This window comes from Misgurnus anguillicaudatus, chromosome 20, assembly GCF_027580225.2.
Source record: "Misgurnus anguillicaudatus chromosome 20, ASM2758022v2, whole genome shotgun sequence".
Taxonomy (NCBI): Eukaryota; Metazoa; Chordata; class Actinopteri; order Cypriniformes; family Cobitidae; genus Misgurnus; species Misgurnus anguillicaudatus.
Genome location: NC_073356.2, coordinates 36239301 through 36262229, shown reverse-complemented (window position 1 = coordinate 36262229; position 22929 = coordinate 36239301). Strand labels below are relative to the sequence as shown.

Genomic DNA, 22929 nt, shown 5'->3' with positions numbered 1-22929 from the left:
AAAGACGAAGACCTCAGTGGTGGTTATGGCCATGCGCATGAGTGAAAAAAAATACAGCAGAGAAGAATGTCTATTTAAGCGTGAGATTTCTTTTTTGAGCGTGAGATTTAGGCTGAATGCGTGAGTTTCATCACGCCAGATGCGTGAAAGTTGGCAACCATGCACCTGCTAACATTTAGATTTGAAAAATAGGTTTTAGGAATGATTTCGAATGGTAAAGCTCATTGAAATGTATATTTTTGTAAGAAAGGCATTTGACACAAAGTAAAGGTGAGGAGGACATTTAAACAAAGAAAGGAGGGATTAAAACACCGTTAATAGATCTGATTGTTCACCACTAGGGGGAGTTGATCACAAATGAGCAGTGTCTAATATGGTTTGGTAAACTTGGGTCAGTTTTATTATGCAAGTTCATAAAACATTTATCCTTCTGGCTGATAACACTACCAGTTTGCCTACTTTTTGTTTATAGACGGATTTAATGACAAATATGTGCATAATTTAAAGGGGGGGGGGGGGTTGTTAGTGTCTTAGTTATCTGTTTTCCCAAAAAAAAATAAAAAGAACACAATACACTTTGACTTAATTGACTTTTTATTTTAGAAAAATCTTGCAATTATTGTGTAAAAAGTGTAAAATGTTTGGAGTGAGATCGTGTTGCTTTTTTCTGTTTTCACCAGCAGGTGTTTCGAGCGCTTTAAAACAGTAAATAATTTCTGCGGCTAAAGTGCATTTCTAGATTCATTTAAGGCCAATTGCAACAAAATAACAGCCAACAATGATAACAAAATTAGCTGCAGTTGTATAAATAAACAACAGTCCTAAAACAATAGCAGTATAATTTATGCTATTGGTGAAATGTTCAAATACACAGATTTAAATAAGCTAAAATAAATTAAGTGTACTTATTTATTTGGTATAAAACAACATCAGGTTTAACAGGTCTGATTGGATTTAATAAGTTAAAAGTATTTTATACCAAGGTCAAGGGTTTGATATTGCATATGAAAAACGTGTACATACTGTAAGTGACCCAAGTTAATCAGTTCGATCAAATAAAAAAGTAAAAAAGCAAATTAAAACATCTGCTAAAGAAAGTCTTCCATATTCAATTAAATTTAATTTTATTTATATACTGTAGCACTTTTCACAATTGTTTAATTATTTCAAAGCAACTTTACATTAATAAAAAAGGAAAAACACAGAAAAATCAAGGGACAACATAAGTTGCAAAGTACAGATTAAACTGAGCTATCAAGCATTATAATAATGTAATGTATAGAAGAGAGATTTAAGTTAAGCCAATGTCAGCTGACTCCCTAAACTCCTACTGTAGGAGAAAAAAACCATAAAGAGAGAGACAGACATAGCTGATTCTATAGAGGATAAACTATATATTAGACACTATATTATACAACTTAAAAGAATTAAAACAATATGAATTTAAAGAATTAAAACATTTTTATTTAATGTGTTCAAGGTGCTATTCTTGGTTTCTGGTTGTAGAAACTAGGGAGACACAAGAGGACAAATGCAGAAGTGTTGGTTAAACAACATCTAACACACAGCTGTTGTGCCTTGCAGCTAATTCATTATGATGGAATCAAATAATGTGATCAAACGTACAGTTAAAAAAGCATTCATTCATTACCTCATCCATGAAAACAGCATCTCCCATCATTCCTCTCTCCTTCAGTCATTAAGCTTCGTCTGTGTTAGTGCCTGGTGCCGTGTAGTGATGAAAATGTACATTTAAAACAATATTACTATACAACTAACTACACAAAGACAAAGCATGTAATCTGCTAAATGTAGTTTCCTACTCGGTCTGTTACCTCATTTTGTGAAAGAGCAGCTCTTCTTCATCTTACTCAGTTTTAAACCAGTCATGATCTAAGATCTGCTTGAGCGTCAGACGATCACTTGGATTTTTGGCCAGGCATCTTTTTATCAGATCACAGATTTCTGTACAAGTTTTAAGAAAGAGCTGATTAGTCATCATGACACACAAATGGCAATAATAATCATGGCATAGAGAGACACTTTTGTTGTCATTTAATAATACTGCAAAAAAGTCTGTCTGTCTGTCTATCATCTAAAGGTCATTTGTTACCTAATTGTGACCCTGGACCACAAAACCAGTCGTAAGTCGCACAAGTAAATTTGTAAATAGAACCAAAGCCTAACACTAAACACAATTAAAACTAACATCTTGCCAGACAGACCGTATCCTCTGATAATATTTATTGTAATAATATTTATTTTTCACTCACCGTTTGATAAACCCTTTTCCTTCAAGTAAAGCTTTTTGGAATAAAGGTGTGAAATTCCAAGCACCATGAAGTACAGCAAAGCACCTAAGGCCCAGACGTTTGCTGGCATGGCGTGGAATTTCTTAGCCGTTTTGATCTCAGGCGGGGTGCAAAATGGAGCTCCTGTACACAAAACATCATGTTGAGTCATTTTGTAAAAAATGACCCTGTACTAACAGCAGGTTTTAATACTCCACTATATAAAAAAATTCAGCTCACCTTTAAAGACGTGGGACTTAAAGCCATCATACTTAAGAAGATGTCCAAGTCCAAAGTCAATTAACTTCAGGGTCATTGTTGATTTCTGCACCAAGAAGTTGCTGGCATAGAGGTCTGTATGGAAAACTCCATTATCCAGACAGTGTTGCACTGCCAGTACTGCCTGACGCATGAGATGTCTTGCTGTATATTCGCTTAGTTGTATTTGACTGGTAACAAAATCCCACAAGGATACACTGTGCCGAGGGTACTCCAACACGAGATTGTGAAATTGTCTTGTCTCATACCACTCATACAACCCTATGACACTGGGGCATGAGGGAGCATCTCTTAACTGAAGCATCAGCGCCACTTCTGTAATGAGCGGTTCGGGGTGTCCAGGCTGGAAAAAAATGGTGAATTAGATAAAACAAAAATATTGTATTGGTGTTTAATCGCTATACTGTCTATTTTATGTCTAGTTTAATAATACATTTTATGACAACTTACAATCTTAAGCGTTCTTTCACGCTTTCGTTTGATTATTCGTTTGATGGCAACCTGTAAAAAGAAAAACAACACTTAGTTAATTTCTCCTGAGCTGACTGAAGCGGCTCACCTGACACTGCACACACATAACTGAGATGAGAATCTACAAACTTTCAATTGTTTAGATCAAGTGGGCATAAAAATTTCAGCAAACACTGTGTTCGATATAAATACAAGTGCATTACCGAACTCCCATCCGATCTACGGATCCCTTTGTACACTTTGCCAAAGCTACCTTGTCCAAGCACTTTATGCTCCAAGAGTTGATATTTGGAAAAAAATGTTTCTGAAAAACACACATAAAATTGAAATGTTAACACTCATATACTCACGGATGAACGGTACAGCATACATTTCCAGGTACAGAAGAATATGATGAAGAAACCATTTCACATATTAGTGCAACCCACCCTAGGACTAATGAAGTCAGTACACTCACCATAAGACTCTGGGGGATCAGCTGGTTTAATCTCTCTTAGCGCTTCAATAGCTCGTTGAAAGACATTTAGAGCTTTTGGCCTGACATTTTTAGGCCCAGGAGCTTTATTTGGGTCGGGATTTTCGCCACCCTTTAACGCGATATTCTCTGGAATGGCACCTATCTTTTGTAGCCTGGCATTGGCTGCAGCGATGCCACCCAAACTGGCCAGATCCGCACCATCCATGGCATCAGGAATTGCTGGATCGGCATCTTTTTTCACTTTACTCTTCCCTTTTTTTCTCCAAGGGTTGTGAAATGAGCGGCTCTTTGAAGCCTTTTTTTGTTTTTTCTTTAAGCCAACAATCTTTGATTGAGAATCTGCCAGATCAACAACTTCCCTGGCATCAGGGATAGCTGGATCGGCTTCAATCTGTGAAGTCGGCATTGACTCCACTTTGCCCCTCCGGAAGCATCCAAGTAAACGTTGCTTCAATGTCTTGCGACTATCCGGATGAATCTTTGTTTTTGATTGGGGGCCGGCCAGAGCAGGAACATCCATGCCAACAGGAATATCTGAAATAGCCTTGGGCTGTTGAGTTGGCACAACAGTCACTTTTTCTCCCTGGAGGTTACATTTGCGGCTCTTTGAAGCCTTTTGTTTCTTTTTCTGTTTCTTCGGACCAACGTAGGTCTTTGACTGAGATGCCGGATCAACAACTTCCCTAACATCAGGGATAGCTGGATCGGCTTTAAGCTGTGGAGTCGGCATCGACTCCACCTTGCCCCTCCAGAGACAGCCAAAGAAAGCCTTTCGTTTGTCCGGTTTGATTTCAGTGTTTAATTCAGAGCTCCCCAGACCAGCATCATCCTTTAGATTAGGAATAGCTGAATCTGCATTAAGCTGTGGAGAAGACCAGAGGTGGATCAGACAGACAGACAGACAGACAGATGTTTCCAGACATGTTTAGGAGCCATGTTTCCATCCAAGGCTTTTTAGCATAAACGCAATGTCAATACCTCAAAAAATATTCTGGAAACACATTTATTTTAAATTACAGAGACCACAAATCAGACTGGACCTGGCTAAGCTTTTATTGTAATAGCATTAGAGAAATTAGGTAAATAATTTGCTCAAGGTCAGAGTTTTTTTGCGATACACAAAAACATATGCTTTCATCATTTGTGACATCACCACGGACACCATTTTATCAACATTTGAAAAGAAAACCTTTTTTACGCATATATTTACTTGGTCGATAACAAAACCTGGATGGAAACATGTCTATAAATAGACAGATAGTTGTAGTAAATGTAATGATGTAACAAACCTCTGAAGGAATCAGTGTTTCCACCTTATCATTCTGAAGGCATGGGTGCATAACATTATTCCATCCCTTCTTTATTGAGTTCAAGATTTTAGTCATGCAATTTTCTACACACACACACACACACAACAAAAGATAAATTATTAGAAAATGTATTATTACAAAAGAGAATGACAAAGAACCATGGTCAGTGATAATACTTAACAAACACATTTAACAAACACATTTAACAAACTGTCCACCCAGATACTATTTAATCAAATATGTAATTGAGTATCTAATCTTTATAATAAATTCCTGAAAATACAGCAATGTTTTTTGGATTAATAATGTTGTTCAAATAAGAGTTTAAAACACACTAGAAGATAAGATATCAGTATCTGCAAGGGCCAACTAAACTTTTGGGAAACAAACAGGGCACAGATTTAAAGATTGTCAAAAACACAAAATTTCCATCTGACCTTTGGGGCTGTTCGCCTCCTCAAATGCAGGAGTAAACTCCTTTACTCCTCCTCGTGGATGTGAACTACTGCGTCTGTCTAACAAATGTCCGTTGTTCGGGACAATGTCAGGGACAGCGCTTGGAAGAACAAAATCCATTCCGTCATCATCACATCTCCATCCCAACACTGCAATTCAATAAATAATGTTATGAAATTAATGCTTTAACTGAAGTGATCAATATGTGTCTAAAACTTGTCACTTAATGTCAATGTGTTGTTTATTCAACTGTATACAATATGTCAACTGTATGTCAAAATTTGGGTTTCTGTATTGGCAATATTCACCCATTTGCATTAAGCTTTGTATCGTTAGAATCCCAGTCATGTTTTTAAATGGTCCTGCACCATTTCCTCAGTTTCCGCTGAGACAGGAGAAATACCGATTTCCGTGTTGCACGTCCTTCTTTCAATGATGTAAAAATCATCATTTTGCATCATTGAAAGCAGGAAGTCCAATATCTTTGTTGAGGGGGTTAGACTAAAAACACCCGTTTTCTCTGTCAAATAGGCACCAAATTCAAAATGTATGTTACATTTAGACTAAAATACTTTTAATAAAGATTAATGTTTCTATGGGTGAAATGGTCCTTTAAGTGTGAAGTGATGTCATGTGTCAAAGGAAAAGTAAAATGAGGTAAAACGTAAACAAGCACCACCTAGTGTCTATCTGTGCACGTGTATTAAGAATAATGTATGTAAACTTATCACCATTAAAGCCACATTTTGCCTTAATTTTCATCTTACTTGTTGGGATTTTCTCCTCTTCTCCTCCACTTGGATTCAACCAACCGGCAGCGCAGCCGACCTCTGACGAGGGTCCGATATCAGGGACAAAGTCACAGGTCAACACAGCATTCGGTAGGAATGAATCCATCTCTCTTCCAAACACTGCAATTACAATTCAATAAATGAATGCCTTCGTATATGAGAAATAATAGCAGAGCGTGCTACACTGGTCTTCTTTGTAACAAACACTGGTGCTCTTTGGACGTTAAGAGGAAATAATATACTAAATGTACAAAAATCCAAGGCACTCGAGTGAGAAAAATATTAAAAAGCCTTTAATTCACTGGGCTACATAAAAAAATGTAAAAGGTAGATCAACGTCAGTAATCACGAGCAGCTGGATAATAGATGGGAGTGGCCACCATTCCATTCAAATGCAGACAATCCAATCAATATATACCCACATTTCAGATCACACTAAAATGTAAATTAAGTAAATAAACAAGAAACTAAGTAAATAAAAGAAATTCCAAAAGAGGAAAAAAATCTATTTCATAATTTACAGCACACAAAAATGTAAATAAATAAACAAAAATTAAAGAATCGACCGATATGGATTTTTCAGTGCCGATGCCGATACCGATTTTTGTTTCATCAGCCTTAGCCGATGACCGATACAGGCTGCCGATTTTCTTGAGCCGATATTTGGAGCCGATACTGGTTTTGCTCACTCAATTTACATCATAAAAATTATGTAAAAATGGCATGTTGTTAAAAAGAGATGTTATTAGTTTGCACAGTTCTTACATTTATTGTAGTCTAGGACTAGTCTAATCCCTGTCCAGGAAACCGCCCCATAGAGATGAAAAAAAACCCACTTTGTTCAGCTATGATCAGCTGTTAAGCCGAGCTTTCAATGTTGTCGTGAAAAGGTTGGTTGTTTTTAGTCACATGACCTGCAATCGCTTGCGGGTTCCAGCACTCTGTCTGTAAATTATGCCGGAAAAATCGGCAAACACGGCAGCCATGTATCGGCCGATGCCGATACACATAAAACTCGCAAATATCGGCCCGATATATCGGCCGGCCGATATATCGGTCTATCACTAATAAAAATGCCCACATTCACATTCTAATCTATATATTACATGAGAATTATTACAATTGATGAAAGAACTAATAGGATACACTTTACCAGAATTCACATCTGTAAACGTATTAGTTTTCACCATATTGTCACAACGTCTGCACTTTCCATATTTAAAATTACCGGTTAACGAGGTAAGCCATGTTTTTTTTTCTCAGGCGCCGGAAGGTAACTACGTACAACCTTATTCCGTATCGACGGTGGATGTCTGTAACTTACCATAGGCTTTTCTGAAAAAATTGTACGGAGCGTGCTGTCGCTTTCTAAAATGTTCCAATTAGAATTGATGATGTGTTTAATTCGAATAGCCTCAGCGCTATATGTTGTTGAAAAATAGACACGATTATAGTTATTAGAACGTGGTACCTTACTTTTTCTCAATAATTGTATCCTATCCATAGATTTGACTCTTTCTGTTGCTTTTGTTAAAGTTTGTGGTTCATAGCCTCTCTGTCGAAATCTATTTGTCATGTCTTGCAATTGAAATTCAAAATCACTTTGTACATCACAAATACGTTTCAGTCTTTGATACTTGATACTGTACCCCATGGCGAGACATTATATTGAGGCGGGTCATACCTGTGAGTCTTCATTAAAAGTTATTGGCATTGAATCAATCCCCTGTACAATAAGAGGGGTAAATAGATTAAAGCGGCTTCTACAAAGAGAAACGTTTTGGATCTATACACTTAAGAGTATGGAGTTTCCTGGTGTTAATGAAGAAATTGACTTTATGCCTTTTTCTGTAATTTTTGTTTATTTATTTACATTTTTGTGTGCTGTAAATGATGAAATTGATTTTTTCCTCTTTTGGAATTTCTTTTATTTACTTAGTTTCTTGTTTATTTACTTAATTTACATTTTAGTGTGATCTGAAATGTGGGTATATATTGATTGGATTGTCTGCATTTGAATGGAATTGTGGCCACTCCCATCTATTATCCAGCTGCTCGTGATTACTGTTTAAGTAGAGCGCTGTGTATCACTGAAAAAATGATTCATTGAATTTAATCTTTTTTTTAAGGTAAGTGGTTGCAATCAATTTATTTAAGCTACATTTAAACAAAAGTTTTATATTTTACTTTGCTTTACTAATCTTTTTTGTTTAAATGTAGCTTAAATAAATTGATTGCAACCACTTACCTTAAAAAAATTGATTAAATTCAACAAATCATTTTTTTCAGGGTATCCTGATGAAGGCGTAAGCCGAAACGCGTTGATCTACCTTTTAAATTTTGTATGTAGCCCAGTGAATTAAAGGCTTTTTAATATTTTACTCACTTGAGTGCCTTGGATTTTTGTACATTTAGTAAATTAATGCCTTCATTTGAAATGATCATTTTTCTTTTTGTCTAAATTGTATGGAAGCTGAGAGAGGCCATGCACTATTATTATTTTTGCTTGCTTGTTTTCTCATAATCATGACTTAATTTTTTTGTGATCTCGAGATAACAAAAACTTGTTATCCTTACAATCCAAATGTCATAATGTAATTTCCTGTCCATAATATTTAGTGGATTTTAAAGTGAACTGCTGATGTATACGTGTAGCTAATAATTGCAGATAGACTAATAAATTAATAACGATTGGGGCGGTTTCCCGGACAGGGATTAGACTAGTCTGAGACTTTAATAAATGTGAGCTGTCCAAACTAAAAACAACTTGCACTGACATATCTTAAAATACATCAGGGCCCTTTGTTTTGTCTCAAAATGCACACAAGTAATGTTTTTAGTGAGGTATGTTTGTTAAACTAGTTATATTTCCTAAATAAATTAAGGCCTAGTCCTAGTTTAAAATAATCTCTGCCCTGGAAACCATCGATTAATGTGCGTGAATTTAGGGACCATCTCTAAAGTAATAATGCACATGTTTCTATCTTCAATAGCATTTAACAGTTTATATTAATAAATATATACAAAAAGTAAAAGTGTACATTATAGCTGACAACCATATGAACACAGTTGGGTCTGTGACTGTTTGTTGACTAAAAGTCATTCAATTTAAATGCTACAAAGTAGAAACGTGTATATTAAGGCGTAACTTTAGAGACGGTCCCTAAATCCACCACTCTCAAATTGTCAACTACATAATGACGAATCGATTTCATCTTAAACAAATCCCTGATCAAAGTCAAATCAAATTTGTTCATCCATGCTAATTTAGCAAAATATACCTTTGCTGTCTACAATAACAATACAACACGTACATATATCAAGTACACATAAGCTTTAATCCCATCACAAAAAAATACAATTTTTGTTCACAGTTCTGTTCAAAAATAAAAATAGTACACAACTTCGGCTTCCGTAAATGAACATCACATTTGCAGTCTGGATAACAACAGTCGTAGGCACTTTTGCTAATTTATTATGTTATACATCCCTTATGAAAATTAAACATGGTTTTACCACATTTACATGCAAAAAACATGGTTAACAGTAGTGTAGTAAAACCATTGTTACCACAAAATTACAATGGTTTTGCTAGTAATCACATAAAACCCGTGGTTAATTTTTGTGAGGGATATTAAAACAAGGCCTCATACGGCGTAATTCTTATCTCAAATTTCGGGGATGTTTTATGAATTTTGGTCGCTTTTTGTTAATGAGTCCAACCAAATCTGTCTGCGTATTTTGTCGGTCAAGAAAAACGGCGGGTAATGTCAAGTACACGAGCACCACCTGGTGTGTCTAACGTTACATGTACACGTGCATTAACAACACAATAACTGTATGTAAACTTATCAACATGAAATTCAGACTTTTTGCTTTAACTTGCATCTTACCTCTTTGGCGTTTCGCCTCAGTAAGTGTTGGATAATCATCCTTCTCCTCCTCTCCTCCACATGGATTAAAACAACCGGCAGCGCGCCCGACTTGTGACGAAAGTCCAATATCAAGGACATCGTCAAAGTTCGGCACAGCATTCGGTAAAATAAAATCCATGTTTTCGACATCTGTTCCTTCCATGTCCTTGTCAGACAATGGTGTTATAGGACGAAACATGTCGAAGAAAAACTGAAAGACTTAACTGTGTTTAGACTCGGTTCACAGAGAGTTGAAATCTAAGTAAACTGTCTGTATGTACACAGTGCGTCGAGCAGTTTAAAGTTGCGAACTTTTTGAAAGTCTGCAAAAATCACTTGGTAATCTGTCAGTAGCGTTCGGAGTCAACCAAAGCCAAGCGTTCAGATTAGTCAAATGATACCGGTTTCATCTGGCTGAGCCTTTTTATAACCATTATGTGATGTCATAGTGCTTCCATGACAACGGCGCGTTCTATATGGGGGTCATGGAGTTCAGTGATTGTTCTGTAATTACGGCTCAACTCTGATGAGTTATTTTTTATGTCCCTTGTGTTGTTTAACTATTTACAACTTTTGGATTGTTTTTATTGTAGATCTATATGAATATCATATCAAAACTCTTTAATATGTCTTAATGCTTATTGCTACTTTTTAAAATGTATTTTACAGTATGTATAGATGCAATTTTGTATTACAACCACTAGATGGCGCTATGTAAATTACCAGTAATGTTAAAAGAATAAGAGTATTAGTCGAGACTAAAACACAGACATGCACAGATTGTATGGAGATTTTATTTAAATCATCAAAAGGCATCTTTATATATTTTAATGCATGATACAAAAATGAAGTTTTTCATTGCTCAAAATCCTTCACACATATCAAATAGTTAAACACTGGCAGTCAGTCTAAAAACAGAAATAAAGTTAGATATAAACTCTCATCCCTCACAGCAGTTAAAGCAGAGTTACATATTGCTGGGTTTACTGCAGGGTTTATTCACTAAACACTACTTAATATTCATTCCTAAAAACATTCAAGAAAATTTGACATGTTGACTGATGAAGAAACACAAAGAGACTAAAGGGTCATGGTGGTGGACAATTACTGTATGAGATGAGAGGAAAAGATCTTAAAAAATGTTTCCACTACCAAAATTAATTTTCCTGCCCCAAAACCAATTTTATGCAACAATCTCCTATCTTTTGTAAGATAACATGAAGCCTAAAGGTTAACCTCCTAAGACCCGAGCTTTGGTTTGTCTTTTTTTTTCAGATTTCTACCAGCTATTTTGGGGAACCAATAAATATAATAATCAAATATTTTTCTTTGAACATAAAGCAGTGTATTTGTCCATGTTTGTGTATAATAAAAAAAAAATGATGTCCACATATGTGACATCCAAGTCTTAGGAGGTTACATGTGGCATAATACAACTGTAAATAGAGATAGACCTTATTAAAAAAATTTATCTTAATAAATATATCAAGATTATATTTTTTACATTATAGATTTTATGTAGAAATCTCTCAAACTTGCTTCACTGATACTCTGAACCTTATTGAACTACATCTAAACACAGTTTAAGAATTATCTTCATTCACTGTTATATTTACATTAAAGATAAAGAACCATATACCACCAAAAGCATGTTGAAGTCAGACTTTCTGTTAATGCTATTCATTTTTATCACCACTAGGTGGCGACTGTAGATCAAACATGCAGTCACTGTTTCATTTCTCTGCAAGGGTATGAGTGGAGATGAGCACGTGGACCTGTGTGATGACAATAAGAGATTATTTAAAGGGACACAAGGCAGCATTTTTATGTTAATAAATCATCTTCGTAAGTCGGTATATGGTTAAATGACTCAGTACATGACGAATGAAGACTCTCTCGCCCGCCCCTACCGTCTGTAGGAAGAATACCCCACTTGCAAGTTCGCTGTATCTGACCCGGTGTCCTTCCGTCTCGTCATAGATATATACACTAGATGTCGCCTTGGGGCTCTGAGCATGCGTCAAAACAGCCGCCATCTTAGAACAGGGGTCTTGTCATAGGAAGTATCTAGGTAAAGCTGCCATCTCCGCCTGTACTTCGAATTCATGAACGATGCCGGACTTTTGTGCTGCGCATGAATGAAAGGGCTACTAGCACTATGCATTACAGTTAGAAAAAGTAAATTTTCATAAAATCAAAACTTTTATTTTTTCCTGTACTAAATGCTAAATACATGTCTGACTGTTGAAACGAACCCAAAGAAAACCAAGAAAATTGCGTTCATGACGATTTATGGTGATTTTATTTCTGTTACACCATTGCCTACAATGACGCTGATGCAGGATTCCCCTGTTTCAAGATGGCGGCTCTGTTTGACGCATTTGGTCCAATGAACTGCCGTAGCAAAGGCGACATCTAGGGTGCGTTCCACTCCAGTTTTAGAAACACACTCACGAACATCCCTAAGCACTTCCCCTCGGGGGAATCCCTGTCGCCATTTTGAAGTGCGTTCCACTTCGTCAAGTGGATGAGGGAAGTTTGTATGGACAGACCCTCGCTCCCTCGATTTTGACCGAGAGAGCGAGTCTGCTTCATATGTACACTTCATGCAGCTTCATGTCCCACAATGCAACACGATTGTGACGTCACTTCAGCAACTCGCGCTTTGCAAATGGAGGGGGCGGTCTCCACTTTCCATGTGATCAAGGGCTTAGGGCGATCCATTTGAACCCACTTCAAGTGTTCTAGCAGTAGTGGGCACTTGTACAATGTAAGCAATGACGTACATCCGAGTGAACGAGACTGAGGGAAGTTAGCGAGGGAAGTTCATAAAAAAACGAACTGGAACGCAGGGCTAGTGTACATATCTATGCCGTCTCGTAAAGTCTCAGATATAGAAAGCATTTACTCCCAGACACTAGGGGGAGCTAGTAGAGAAATAATACTCAGACTTGCCTTGTGTGCCTTTAAAGACACATCACAATAATGATAACTTTAGTATAGGGATGAACATTCCCTACTGAAAAACAGCTAAAACCAACCTAAGCTAGTTGACTGGTTTAACTGGTCTCCCAGCTTGGTTTTAGCTGCCTTGTTTTAGAGAGGTTTTTAGGGCCTACTTTTAGCTGTTCAGATCGAAAAACCAGCTTTACCAGGCTAAAAGCTGGTCTTAGCTGGTTTACGCTGGCCCTCCAAGCCTGGCAAAGCTGCATACATCTGGTTTTACTGACTGGTCAAGCTAGTTCTTTGTTTATTAATTTTTTTTATAGGTTTACAATAGCAAAATTGTAATACATGTGTCTCATAGCAGTACATACAGTCATCCATCATGCAATGGTAGTTCAGTAATAGTAATAATTTTAGTAATCATGCACAAATATCCTGTTTCTCTCCTGCTGAGCAAAACGACCCAAGAAAATATGTCTAGTTTTTAGACCAAAAATATAAAATGACGCAGTAACACCAAAAAACCACTCATCTTCCATGACATTCCAGACAGTGCATGGGTAAAAGTGGAAGTAGACTTGTTTCACTTCAGCCAAGGTGAATATTTACTGTGTGTGGATTACTTTTCAAAGTTTCCAGAGATTGTCAAACTCACACAAACAACAAGCAAGTATGTTGTGACTTCTCTCAAATCCATCTTTCCGAGACATGGAATTCCAGACGAAGTGGTGTTGAACAATGGCCCTCAATTCTCAAGTGGAGAATTTAAAGCATTTGCAGAAAACTGGGAGTTTGTATTTTCCACATCTAGTCCTGGATTTCCGCAGTCGAATGGACAAAGTGAGCGAACAATTCAGACAGAAAAAGAACCTGTTAAAGAAAGCACAGGAAAGTTTGAGACATCCTTATATTGCTCTATTGGAATACAGAAATACACCTGGATGGTGTCAAACTGTCTCCGGCAAAGTTTCTTATGGGTCCTTATGGCCCCCACAAAACCACAATAACACAATATTAAAACATAGAACACATCTCCCATATACCTAAATACCTACATACATACCGACATAAACTCATCCACACATAATATATAGGCTCCATATACATTCACATATGCACATACTTACATCAGAATTGGATTAAGTAAAAACAAACACAGCCACTGTGCATAATGTTAAGAATAGATTATCATGTTTGTAGTGGGATCCAGGGGATTAATATGCACAAAATATATTTCATACCTAGTGAAGTTGGTAAACTAATAATAGTAGTAAATGTGTAAAGTAGCATAAAATAGAATTACATAATAAAGCAAGAAAAAAACTAACTTACATCAAATGTGTATCTACTTAATGATTGGATTCCACAACTGATAACAACAACAACACATCATACAAGACAATATAGCATTTACTGTAGGTGTAGCAAGTGAACAAAATTTTAATTTAAGAAACTTACTGTTGCGAGTATGATTTGGCTGTGAGATTCGCTGAGAATGAATTGGCTGTGATAATTTTCATTCCAAAATTCGGCCGCGCTACCGAAGCGCCACCTAGTGGCTGTTGCCAAATACGCCTCAGAGTTTCGCCTCTTGTTCTTCTAATCTATACTCTTTGGTCACGTTTATCTATGTATCTGTGATTTATTACTATCACCCATCATTGCTAACCAGATATACGAAATACAAGTATTACAATTAGCACGCACGCCTACGTGTATGTGCAGATCTGAGCAGATGACGCATTTTACAGACGCAAATTGAATCCTTGTAATCGTTTCGTGATTGGTTACTACCCCATCAATCAAACCGTTGCTGAATAGGCATCGGCTGGCTTAATTTTGACTTTATCCAGTCAAAAACTAAGGTGTGCAAAATGACACATCGCTTACCCAATGTACGCTTCCTGTGCTTTTAAGTTCTCAAACATTTTCTGATTGGACAAAACAGAAACACAAGGCGTAGTTTTGTCGGAAGATTCAGCGCAGGAAAGACGTGACTTTTCAGTGATAAGAATCGATTTTTTTTTAAATAAACATGATCGATCATACTAACCGGAAGCGCGCATATAAACAAAGGAAGGTCTCTCAGGATTTTTCCTTATTTTTTCTATGTTTTGGATTAAAATGTGGTATGCGTTTTAAAGAGTGGACCCTTACGTTGCAACTGATCAGAACCAATGACGTGATATATAAGTAAGTTAGCCCTTACCAACATTCATATTATGCCTTACGTCTGCGTTTCATGTAATTCTTTTCACTCCATTGTACCGATTGCAAAAAACAAGCTCGGAACATGAAGCTTGGGTTTTAGCTTTAAATGATGGTGGGTGCACGGACCGACTACCAAAAACACCGAAAGGATAAGTAAATTGATCGTTCATTCCAACGTCCGCAGACCACAGGTGGGTTGACAAGTTGGTAGAGTCACCATCAAGCAGACTTAAACGTATTTTTCAAGTATTTGTAGTTATTCGTGTTTTTCTTTTTAAAACATACATTCCAAAGCATATTATCATAATTTGTACTCTCGAGCAGATGCGGTCATGTTTTAGAACTGCGCGGCCACGCCCTTAATTATGCAGAAGTTTAAGGCTTAATATAATCTAAACGGGTGAGTTACAAAAAAATTCACCCCCCTCACAGTTGTCATGAAGGGCAAAATTAGCTATATAGGCCAAAAACACTTTTTGTACCAGGCTGTAAACACATTATTTTCTACTGTAAAGTTGGCCATTTTTTACATGGGAGTCTATGGGAATTGACTCCCTTTTGAAGCCAGCCTCAAGCGGCCAGTCGATGAATTGCAGTTTAAGTCACTTCCGTGTTGGCTTCATTAGAGAGATCGGAAGGTTGCCCCTCGGTGAAGCTTCGGTGGAGTTTATTTATCCTCAAAAGATTATAGAAATTAATGGGCTAATGTACTGTTCACTGCATGTATATTTTCCGTTTCGTTTTTACTTGTATTTTAAATTAGGCATTGAATTTTGTTGTGTTTAAGAAGTGAAGAAAATCTCATAAAATTAACTAACTAACCCTGGGATTTCTTAAAATCGAGAATTTTAAAATCTAAATAACAAAAAATTAAATTTGTTTACTCATTTTGCTAATATCACAAATGATAAACACATTACAGTGTCTTTTATACTGTATCCTGTAAATGCAAAACCACACTGAATGGTATAAAATCAGAGTGAGGACCGCCTTTTATTAAATATTCATGATTTAAATGCACAACAGAGAGACGTGCAAAGATATAAGATCGAGACTGTCATTATAGTCATCACTGAGGTGCAATGAATTATTTTTCACAGATTAACCTTTTCTTGTATTCACAATATACATATTTTTAAAGTAAAATCAGCAACATTTATCATAGAGATATAAAATGACGACTTTGTAATACTTGCACCTCAATGCATGGATAGGCGGAGCTTGCGGTGGAGCAGGCCCCCCATTGGCTAAAAGGATTTTTATTAAATAAATTATATTCTACATAAAATATATATATTAATTTAGGTTCTTATCCATTTTAAAACGTTATTTTTTAAGATGCTTTGTAAACAATAGTTATTCTGGTAATAATATGTGTATTTATAAAAAGTGCCACTCTGTAAATCGCTTTTATCAAGCCGTCCAATCACAATGGAAGAAAGGCAGGACAAACAGTGCATCGACCAATCGGAACATCCTTCCTTTACTACTGAATAAAACATAAAAGTTAATATATCTTGTCGATTACAATATGTAACAACTACCACAATATGAATACGCTTTGATTTAACAATTTATCTGCAAAATCTGATACTTATAAACAGTAAAAAAATTATTCGTTTCGTTTGAATAATAGCAACCAACGCACACAAGCGTCTCCAAAGCGCCATCACGCGGTCATTTTTAGAACTGCGCCTGGCGTGTGAAGCGTGAAGCTTCGGTGGAGTTTATTTATCCTCAAAAGATTATAGAAATTAACGGGCCGTATATGCAACTGTATATTATTTATAAATATATAGGGTGATTTCAGAATGACTGAGGCACTTTTTGCCATTTGAGATGTGTGTTTATGTATTTGTGTAAAATAATGTAAAACGTAAAAAATGTTATTAGCTACAGACAAGTGTTAATAGTTTTTTTTATTTTTTAAGTTAAATGTATAGTTTATTATCCATTTTTATGTGTCATAAATGAATAAAAATACATTTAACACAAATCTTAAAAAATAAAGCTTGAGCATTTGATTTGAATGAAAAATCATTTTAATCGATTTTAACTTTTAATAATTCTCCGTATAAATAAGTAAACGACAATGATCAGATTATCTGTGGAGTTGAAATTTTCACCTATCATTGCATTGCAGCATGTATAAATTATACTGTTACTGTTGTGCAATTTGTGTTTTTATTTAGTTATTTTTGTTTTCAACTGTTTGTTATTATGTTTGTGGTGAAGTTAAAACTCATCTTTTCACTTCATGAGATTTTATAACTGTCATCGTCATTGATATTTGTCTCTTTTTTTATAGAGGCAGGATTGCAGAGTTACAAGTTTTGTTTTAGTGATGGGAGAAACAAAGCTTTTCAAAGCTTTTAATCTACTGAACCAATATGGCGCCACCTTTTGGTGAACGATATATGCTACCATTAATTATACAATTGGGCATAACAAATAAAATATGTGACACTATGTTGACACAAACGGGACGTCCCAGTATAGGCCACTTGATGGACTGATATGAAAGATGTGAAAAAGAAAAAAAAAATCGCATTGGTCACAATTAATTTCAGCAATCAATTAATCTACAGGACCAAAAGCCAAATATATGATTAACTTCTATAAACCTATAAACTCTAGTAATACAACAGAAAAAGAACCACACAAAACAATACACCTAAACAACCCACAGGGGGGCTCCCTGTGTCGACTGTCGAGCATTGTAAACCTTTTAATCAGAGTACGAACCAATCACGTAGGTGTGTGTGAAACGAATCTTTGAATGTTATTGGTCACGTGATTTTAATAAAAGTAATCAAGCATCGATACAAAGCTTCACTAAAAATCGTTTTTTTTTTTTTGCTTCAGAGCTTTATGCTACGTACACACCAAATGCGGAGAATTGCGTTACTCACTCTAGATTACTTGCGGGATTTGACTTAATATTTCTTTTTACAGATAAACCTTTTTCGGTTCTTCGCAAGGACCCTCAAACCTAGTGTGTAAACTGCAGATGCTGCCTGTATCCCGGACTGCACAGTTTTCTCCGGATTGATCCTTCATCAGGTTTGCTTTTCTTCGATTACCTCTTGTAGGCTATCAGAACATTTTATTCATACTGTAACAGTGTTGGGAAAAGTTACTTTTAAAAGTAATGCATTACAATATTAAGTTACTCCCCCCAAAAGTAACTTTTCATGGAAAGTAATACTTGCATTACTTTTGTGTTACTTTTTCTTGGCTGAGGCTTGATCTCTTTCAGGCCTTGCAGGTGTTTTTATGACTGAGAAGTTCTGCATTAAGAAATTGCATATTTTCATCACAAAAATGTCAAGCTCTGTCCTGCCATCTCCATTTCTGACTCAAAATGTTCCCACTCAGGCGCACACGCATATTCTACGTAACTACATCCAGTTTAATTCAGTCATTTTTTTAATCAAATTAATTAAACTGAATAGTAACTCGCATCACTTTTTTAATGTAACTCAAATATTAATGTGTACATTTATAAAGTGATGCATTACTTGTTACTTCATAAAAGTAATATTATTACATAATGCACGTTACTTGTAATGTGTTACCCCCAACACTGTACTGTGATATTCAAACATTGTGCAGAATATATGTACTAAAACAATATTAAACAAAAAAAACCATAAAGAACAGGCATCTCATAATCTAATGATGTGACTATATGTAGGATGATTATGTAGAAAACAGTAAATCACAAAAAAGACTTTAGTTTTCACAGACTGGATCACATACTATATATTATATATTGAGTCTGGTTCTGCTAGACAAAACAAACAAGATATGTCACTGACTCTAGTAGTATAAGTTTTTATTTTGTTAAAATTTTATTGTAAATGATTAACAGATTACAGTGTCTTTCAGACTCTATACTGTAAAAGCAAAACAAACACTTTACCATGGTATAAAATCAGAGTAAAGACAATAAATGCACAATACAGAGAGACGTGTAAAGATCCTCAATATACAATAATATAGAAACTGTCCCTGCAGTCATCACTCAAGTACAATGAATTTTTTTTCACAGATAAACTTTTTCTTGTATTCGCAAGATGCATCCAACCAAGAGTTTAAATGTGCACGCTCATATCCCATACAGGCACAGTTCTCTCCAGATGGATTATCTACCATCCAGTTATCCGGCTGCTTATTAAACCAGAACCTTTAGAAGAACAAACAAGCACTTTGAGAACATAACATTTTCATTCACAATAAAAAAAACTGATGTAATGATGTATTTCAAAAATGTCTAAACTTTGCATTATTAATGCAAAATGAATATGTCTGGCATGCATCACACAGTGTGGTCCAAATATGCTACAATTCTTCTTTATTAAGAAACTGCACTGTAAAACCTAACAGTTAACTTAACTCAAACCATTTAAGTTAACCGGTTGCATTAGGCCATTTAAGTTTTAAAACACATAAATTTAAGTACTGTGAACTTGAGTCATGTGGAATTATTCACTTATGTTTAAGTAGTGTGAACTTAAATATAAGTGGATAACTGGATATGCCTCAATTTGTTTAAGTTCAAAGTACTCAAATGTATGTGTTTTAAAACTAATGCAAACGGTTTACTTAAATGGTTTGAGTTGAGTTAACTTTTAGGTTTTACAGTGTGTTATTAAAAATTGTAACAAACTGAGTGAAACAATTTAACTAACTTTAAAGCTCCAACCTCAACAAAAATATGTTTTTATGGCAGCACATAAAATCCGTGTTTAAAACTGTCTCTTTACCTTATCCAAGTTGACATTGAGCATTTATTAATAACATATTAATATAAATAATTATGAATAAAAGAAATACATAAGCTGTCAGGTCCAATTTATCAGTAAATGTCAATTTGATGTCATTCGTCTTTGAGTGGTTAAGTCACTTTTTATAAACCGAAAGAAGAGAAATCCGGCTACAATATCATTACTGTTTGTGTGTGTGTGTGTGTGTGTGTGTGTGTGTGCTGGGAATCTGTAAATTTACAAAGCATTATCATAAGTGGAATATCATGTCAAAACAAAGTCCTTACATTACGGAAATCATTTGTTGTTAATACCGGTTGAAAGCTCAAACTTCAGTAACAGAGCTCGTGCTAAAACAAGAGTTAATATCTTTTCAACATCTGAAGATATTAAATACTGGAACAGAGATTACTTTATCCTCCAATTAGGTAAGAGATCACCAACGTAATTTGTTTGTAACATTAAAATTTTTGGCCAGAACAAAAACAGCAGATATGTTACTTGTTTCAGGTATGTGGCTCTTTTACATAAACCTTAAACCATCAGATTCATTTGTGCAAAGCAGCAGCAGTGAAGCACTCTCCTCACAGCTCTTCAGTAGTGAAGCAAGAATCCAATTCATCTCCAATTTTATGTTTCATACAGAGATGGCAAAAATTAGGGATGCACCGAAATTAAAATTCTTGACCAAAACAAAAAACAGGAAACCAAGGCCAAAAACCGAAAGAAATTATGCCAATTATTAGTTCCATTGCATTTATGGCTATGACTGTGTACTAACTTTACTAAAATCAAGGCATTGCAATTGCATAAATTATTATTAAAGTTTCAAAGAATAAATCAATTACATATTATGCAAATATTTATTCAGCACATTGCAACAATGCACAGTATAAAATAAATTTAAAACAAAAATGTTTAATTTGACCCCACTCATGTGTAGGGGAGGTCTGAGGCGAAAGTAACGTGGGGCGAAAGTAACAAAGCGATTCCATTATATTTATTTAAAATTGTAAAATATTTTTTTCTATATTTAAAATGTATTTATATTCCTCCAATGTTATGCACAGATATGTAAGAGAATAATGACAGTGTTTTTCACAATGTACTATTTAAAACTTAAGTCAGCGAGATGTTGGTTTTGGTGACAGAATATTCAGTGCATCCCTAGCAAAAATGATAGCTTGCAACTTTAATGACTCTGAATGCATTCAGTGTTGTATAGACAAAACCTGATGATTCACTTTATCAGAGTATGAACTGATAAACAAAACAAAGCTCTTACTTTACTTTGGTTTCTTCAAGAGTTTGATCATTCAGCCAAACCCATCGACCTTCAGTCTCCTGATCATTAAGACCGATCCAAGAAGTCTCTTTAATTTTAGACACCAGGAAATCCTAAAGTGGAACATTGAGTTGTACTGCGGTTATAAGCCTATTAGTCATTTTTTAAGTACACAACATTTTATCAGACTCACTTGTACAGCTTTGCTGTTAATGGTGACCAGATGAGCTTTTGATGCAGCACATAAATCACGAGCCTCAAACCATGTCTGTGTTTCGGAAGAGAAGAAATAACACTTTCCACTGTATGCTGTCCAGTCCTCTTCACAAAGCTTACAAGATGAAGCACCGTATGCTAAAGGAGAACATTATAAACAAAGCTTTAACTGAAAATCATAAAGCCCCTCAGCCCTAGTCTAGATACAGATAGCTCAAATGTTTTGTGGACATGACAAGTGTAATGTACTTGCTGTGCAATGATAATTATAGAGATCAAATGTGTTATATTGTATTTTATAAGAAATAAACAAGGTACAAAACAGTCACTGGGGTGGAACCCTTTTAAAAAAAGGTACCTCATGGTACTTCACCGATACTTAATTCTACCTCCATATTAAGACCTTTCTAAAGGGTACCGTCCCAGTGACAGCTATTCTGGGAGTGTATGTATATGCAGTGCTGAAGTAACATGTCTTTTTTTAGGCTGGTTTTGAAGTGTACCTAGGGCAGTAATTCTCAAAGAGTGGTCCGCGGACCACTAGTGGTCTGCCAAACCCCCCCCAGTGGTCCGCCAAAAGATGACCTAAACTAGGCAAGTGTTTATAGAATCGTCACTTATTTAAGTAGATTTTTAATGCACTTGCGAAACTGTGATATCAGTTCTTGCCTTTCTGTTTTAATAACGTAAAAATAGATGGATGGCTAAACCAAAGAGGAGTCAAAATAAAAGATCAAGCGTCAACTGAAAGCAGCTAAAATCCACAGAGCTATTAGTTTTGTAATGTACTAGTTTTTGTTTCATGTGTAAAATCCCTGTAATTTCAGTGATTTTGGACATTAAGGGGAATTTTTTTTTTCAATATTTTATTGTTACCATAGTTACAACCATAGACTTCATATACCCACCACCTCAGATTTAAACTCTTTGCAATGACTTTAAGTGGGACCTAGGCTGTTATAGTATGTTTAATTGCATTTTTTTCACATGTGCAGTTTGTTGTTCATATTAAGCTGCAACTCATTTTACTTTTTCAAATGAAATAAAATTCATATAATAATTTCTGAACATAGCATTGCATTTGTTTTTTAAAAATTAGTTTTTGACTTGAAACAGTTGCAAATTAAACTTAAACTTATCTTATCCTTCCTATTTTGTTGTTTTTTGGGGGAGTGTTAGAGTGGGATTCTGTTAGGTGGTCCTCAGAAAAGAATTGGAAGATAAAGTGGTCCTTGGGCTAAAAAAGTTTGAGAAACACTGACCTAGGGCATCAGTCAGAAGCACACCTGTACTAAAAGTTACACATAAAAAACAAAACATTTGAGTAGCAACGATAGAGAAATTTGAAAGAAAAATTACTCACCAGTGCAAGAATCCAGACAGTCTTTAACTCGGTGGTACTTAAGATCCATCTCAGTGCCTGATATACAAAAGTGTCATTTTAAGAAAAGAGATGTTTAGTTAACATCTTTAAATTTATGGTGAAGTTCTTTATTTCTTTGATATTTTACG

At 35.5% G+C, this 22929-nt stretch overlaps 2 protein-coding genes and 1 long non-coding RNA gene across 5 annotated transcripts in view; 1 reads left to right on the top strand and 2 right to left on the bottom strand.

Annotated features, from left to right (window-relative positions):
* Nucleotides 1-1442: 1442 nt before the first annotated feature.
* On the bottom strand, nucleotides 1443-10524 carry LOC129454817 (uncharacterized). Its single transcript, XM_055219397.2, has 12 exons — nucleotides 9970-10524; nucleotides 6053-6196; nucleotides 5267-5434; nucleotides 4809-4912; nucleotides 3499-4381; nucleotides 3245-3345; nucleotides 3021-3071; nucleotides 2532-2913; nucleotides 2274-2435; nucleotides 1836-1965; nucleotides 1652-1722; nucleotides 1443-1509 (listed from the first exon to the last, which is right to left on the bottom strand). Exons 1-10 carry the CDS (start codon nucleotides 10187-10189, stop codon nucleotides 1868-1870), a joined length of 2313 nt encoding a protein of 770 aa, XP_055075372.2. The 5' UTR covers nucleotides 10190-10524; the 3' UTR covers nucleotides 1443-1509; nucleotides 1652-1722; nucleotides 1836-1867.
* A 4119-nt stretch (nucleotides 10525-14643) lies between these two features.
* Nucleotides 14644-22929, top strand: part of LOC141351567 (uncharacterized) — a 39322-nt gene continuing 31036 nt past the window's right edge. Inside the window, exons 1-3 of one of the 3 annotated variants that reach the window (XR_012359870.1) lie at nucleotides 14644-15338; nucleotides 18103-18210; nucleotides 19202-19331. This is a non-coding gene — a long non-coding RNA (uncharacterized lncRNA). Of the gene's footprint in view, nucleotides 15339-18102; nucleotides 18211-19201; nucleotides 19332-22929 lie in introns of those variants that run through there. The other 2 variants (XR_012359869.1, XR_012359868.1) reach the window with 2 other exon arrangements.
* Nucleotides 18721-22889, bottom strand: LOC129454840 (CD209 antigen-like protein B). Its single transcript, XM_055219418.2, has 4 exons — nucleotides 22781-22889; nucleotides 21395-21555; nucleotides 21202-21314; nucleotides 18721-19336 (listed from the first exon to the last, which is right to left on the bottom strand). Exons 1-4 carry the CDS (start codon nucleotides 22827-22829, stop codon nucleotides 19171-19173), a joined length of 489 nt encoding a protein of 162 aa, XP_055075393.2. The 5' UTR covers nucleotides 22830-22889; the 3' UTR covers nucleotides 18721-19170.

Excerpts from the sequence above, each read along its gene's own strand:
- LOC129454840 (XM_055219418.2), bottom strand. The coding sequence starts at position 22,829 with ATGGATCTTAAGTACCACCGAGTTAAAGACTGTCTGGATTCTTGCACT. Across the intron at positions 21,556-22,780 it reads CTGTCTGGATTCTTGCACTG|CATACGGTGCTTCATCTTGT; the intron begins GTGAGTAATTTT and ends GTTCTCCTTTAG. Across the intron at positions 21,315-21,394 it reads TTAACAGCAAAGCTGTACAA|GATTTCCTGGTGTCTAAAAT; the intron begins GTGAGTCTGATA and ends GTTCCACTTTAG.
- LOC129454817 (XM_055219397.2), bottom strand. The coding sequence starts at position 10,189 with ATGTTTCGTCCTATAACACCATTGTCTGACAAGGACATGGAAGGAACA. Across the intron at positions 4,913-5,266 it reads GGAGGCGAACAGCCCCAAAG|AAAATTGCATGACTAAAATC; the intron begins GTCAGATGGAAA and ends GTGTGTGTGTAG. Across the intron at positions 3,072-3,244 it reads GTAGATCGGATGGGAGTTCG|GTTGCCATCAAACGAATAAT; the intron begins GTAATGCACTTG and ends TTCTTTTTACAG.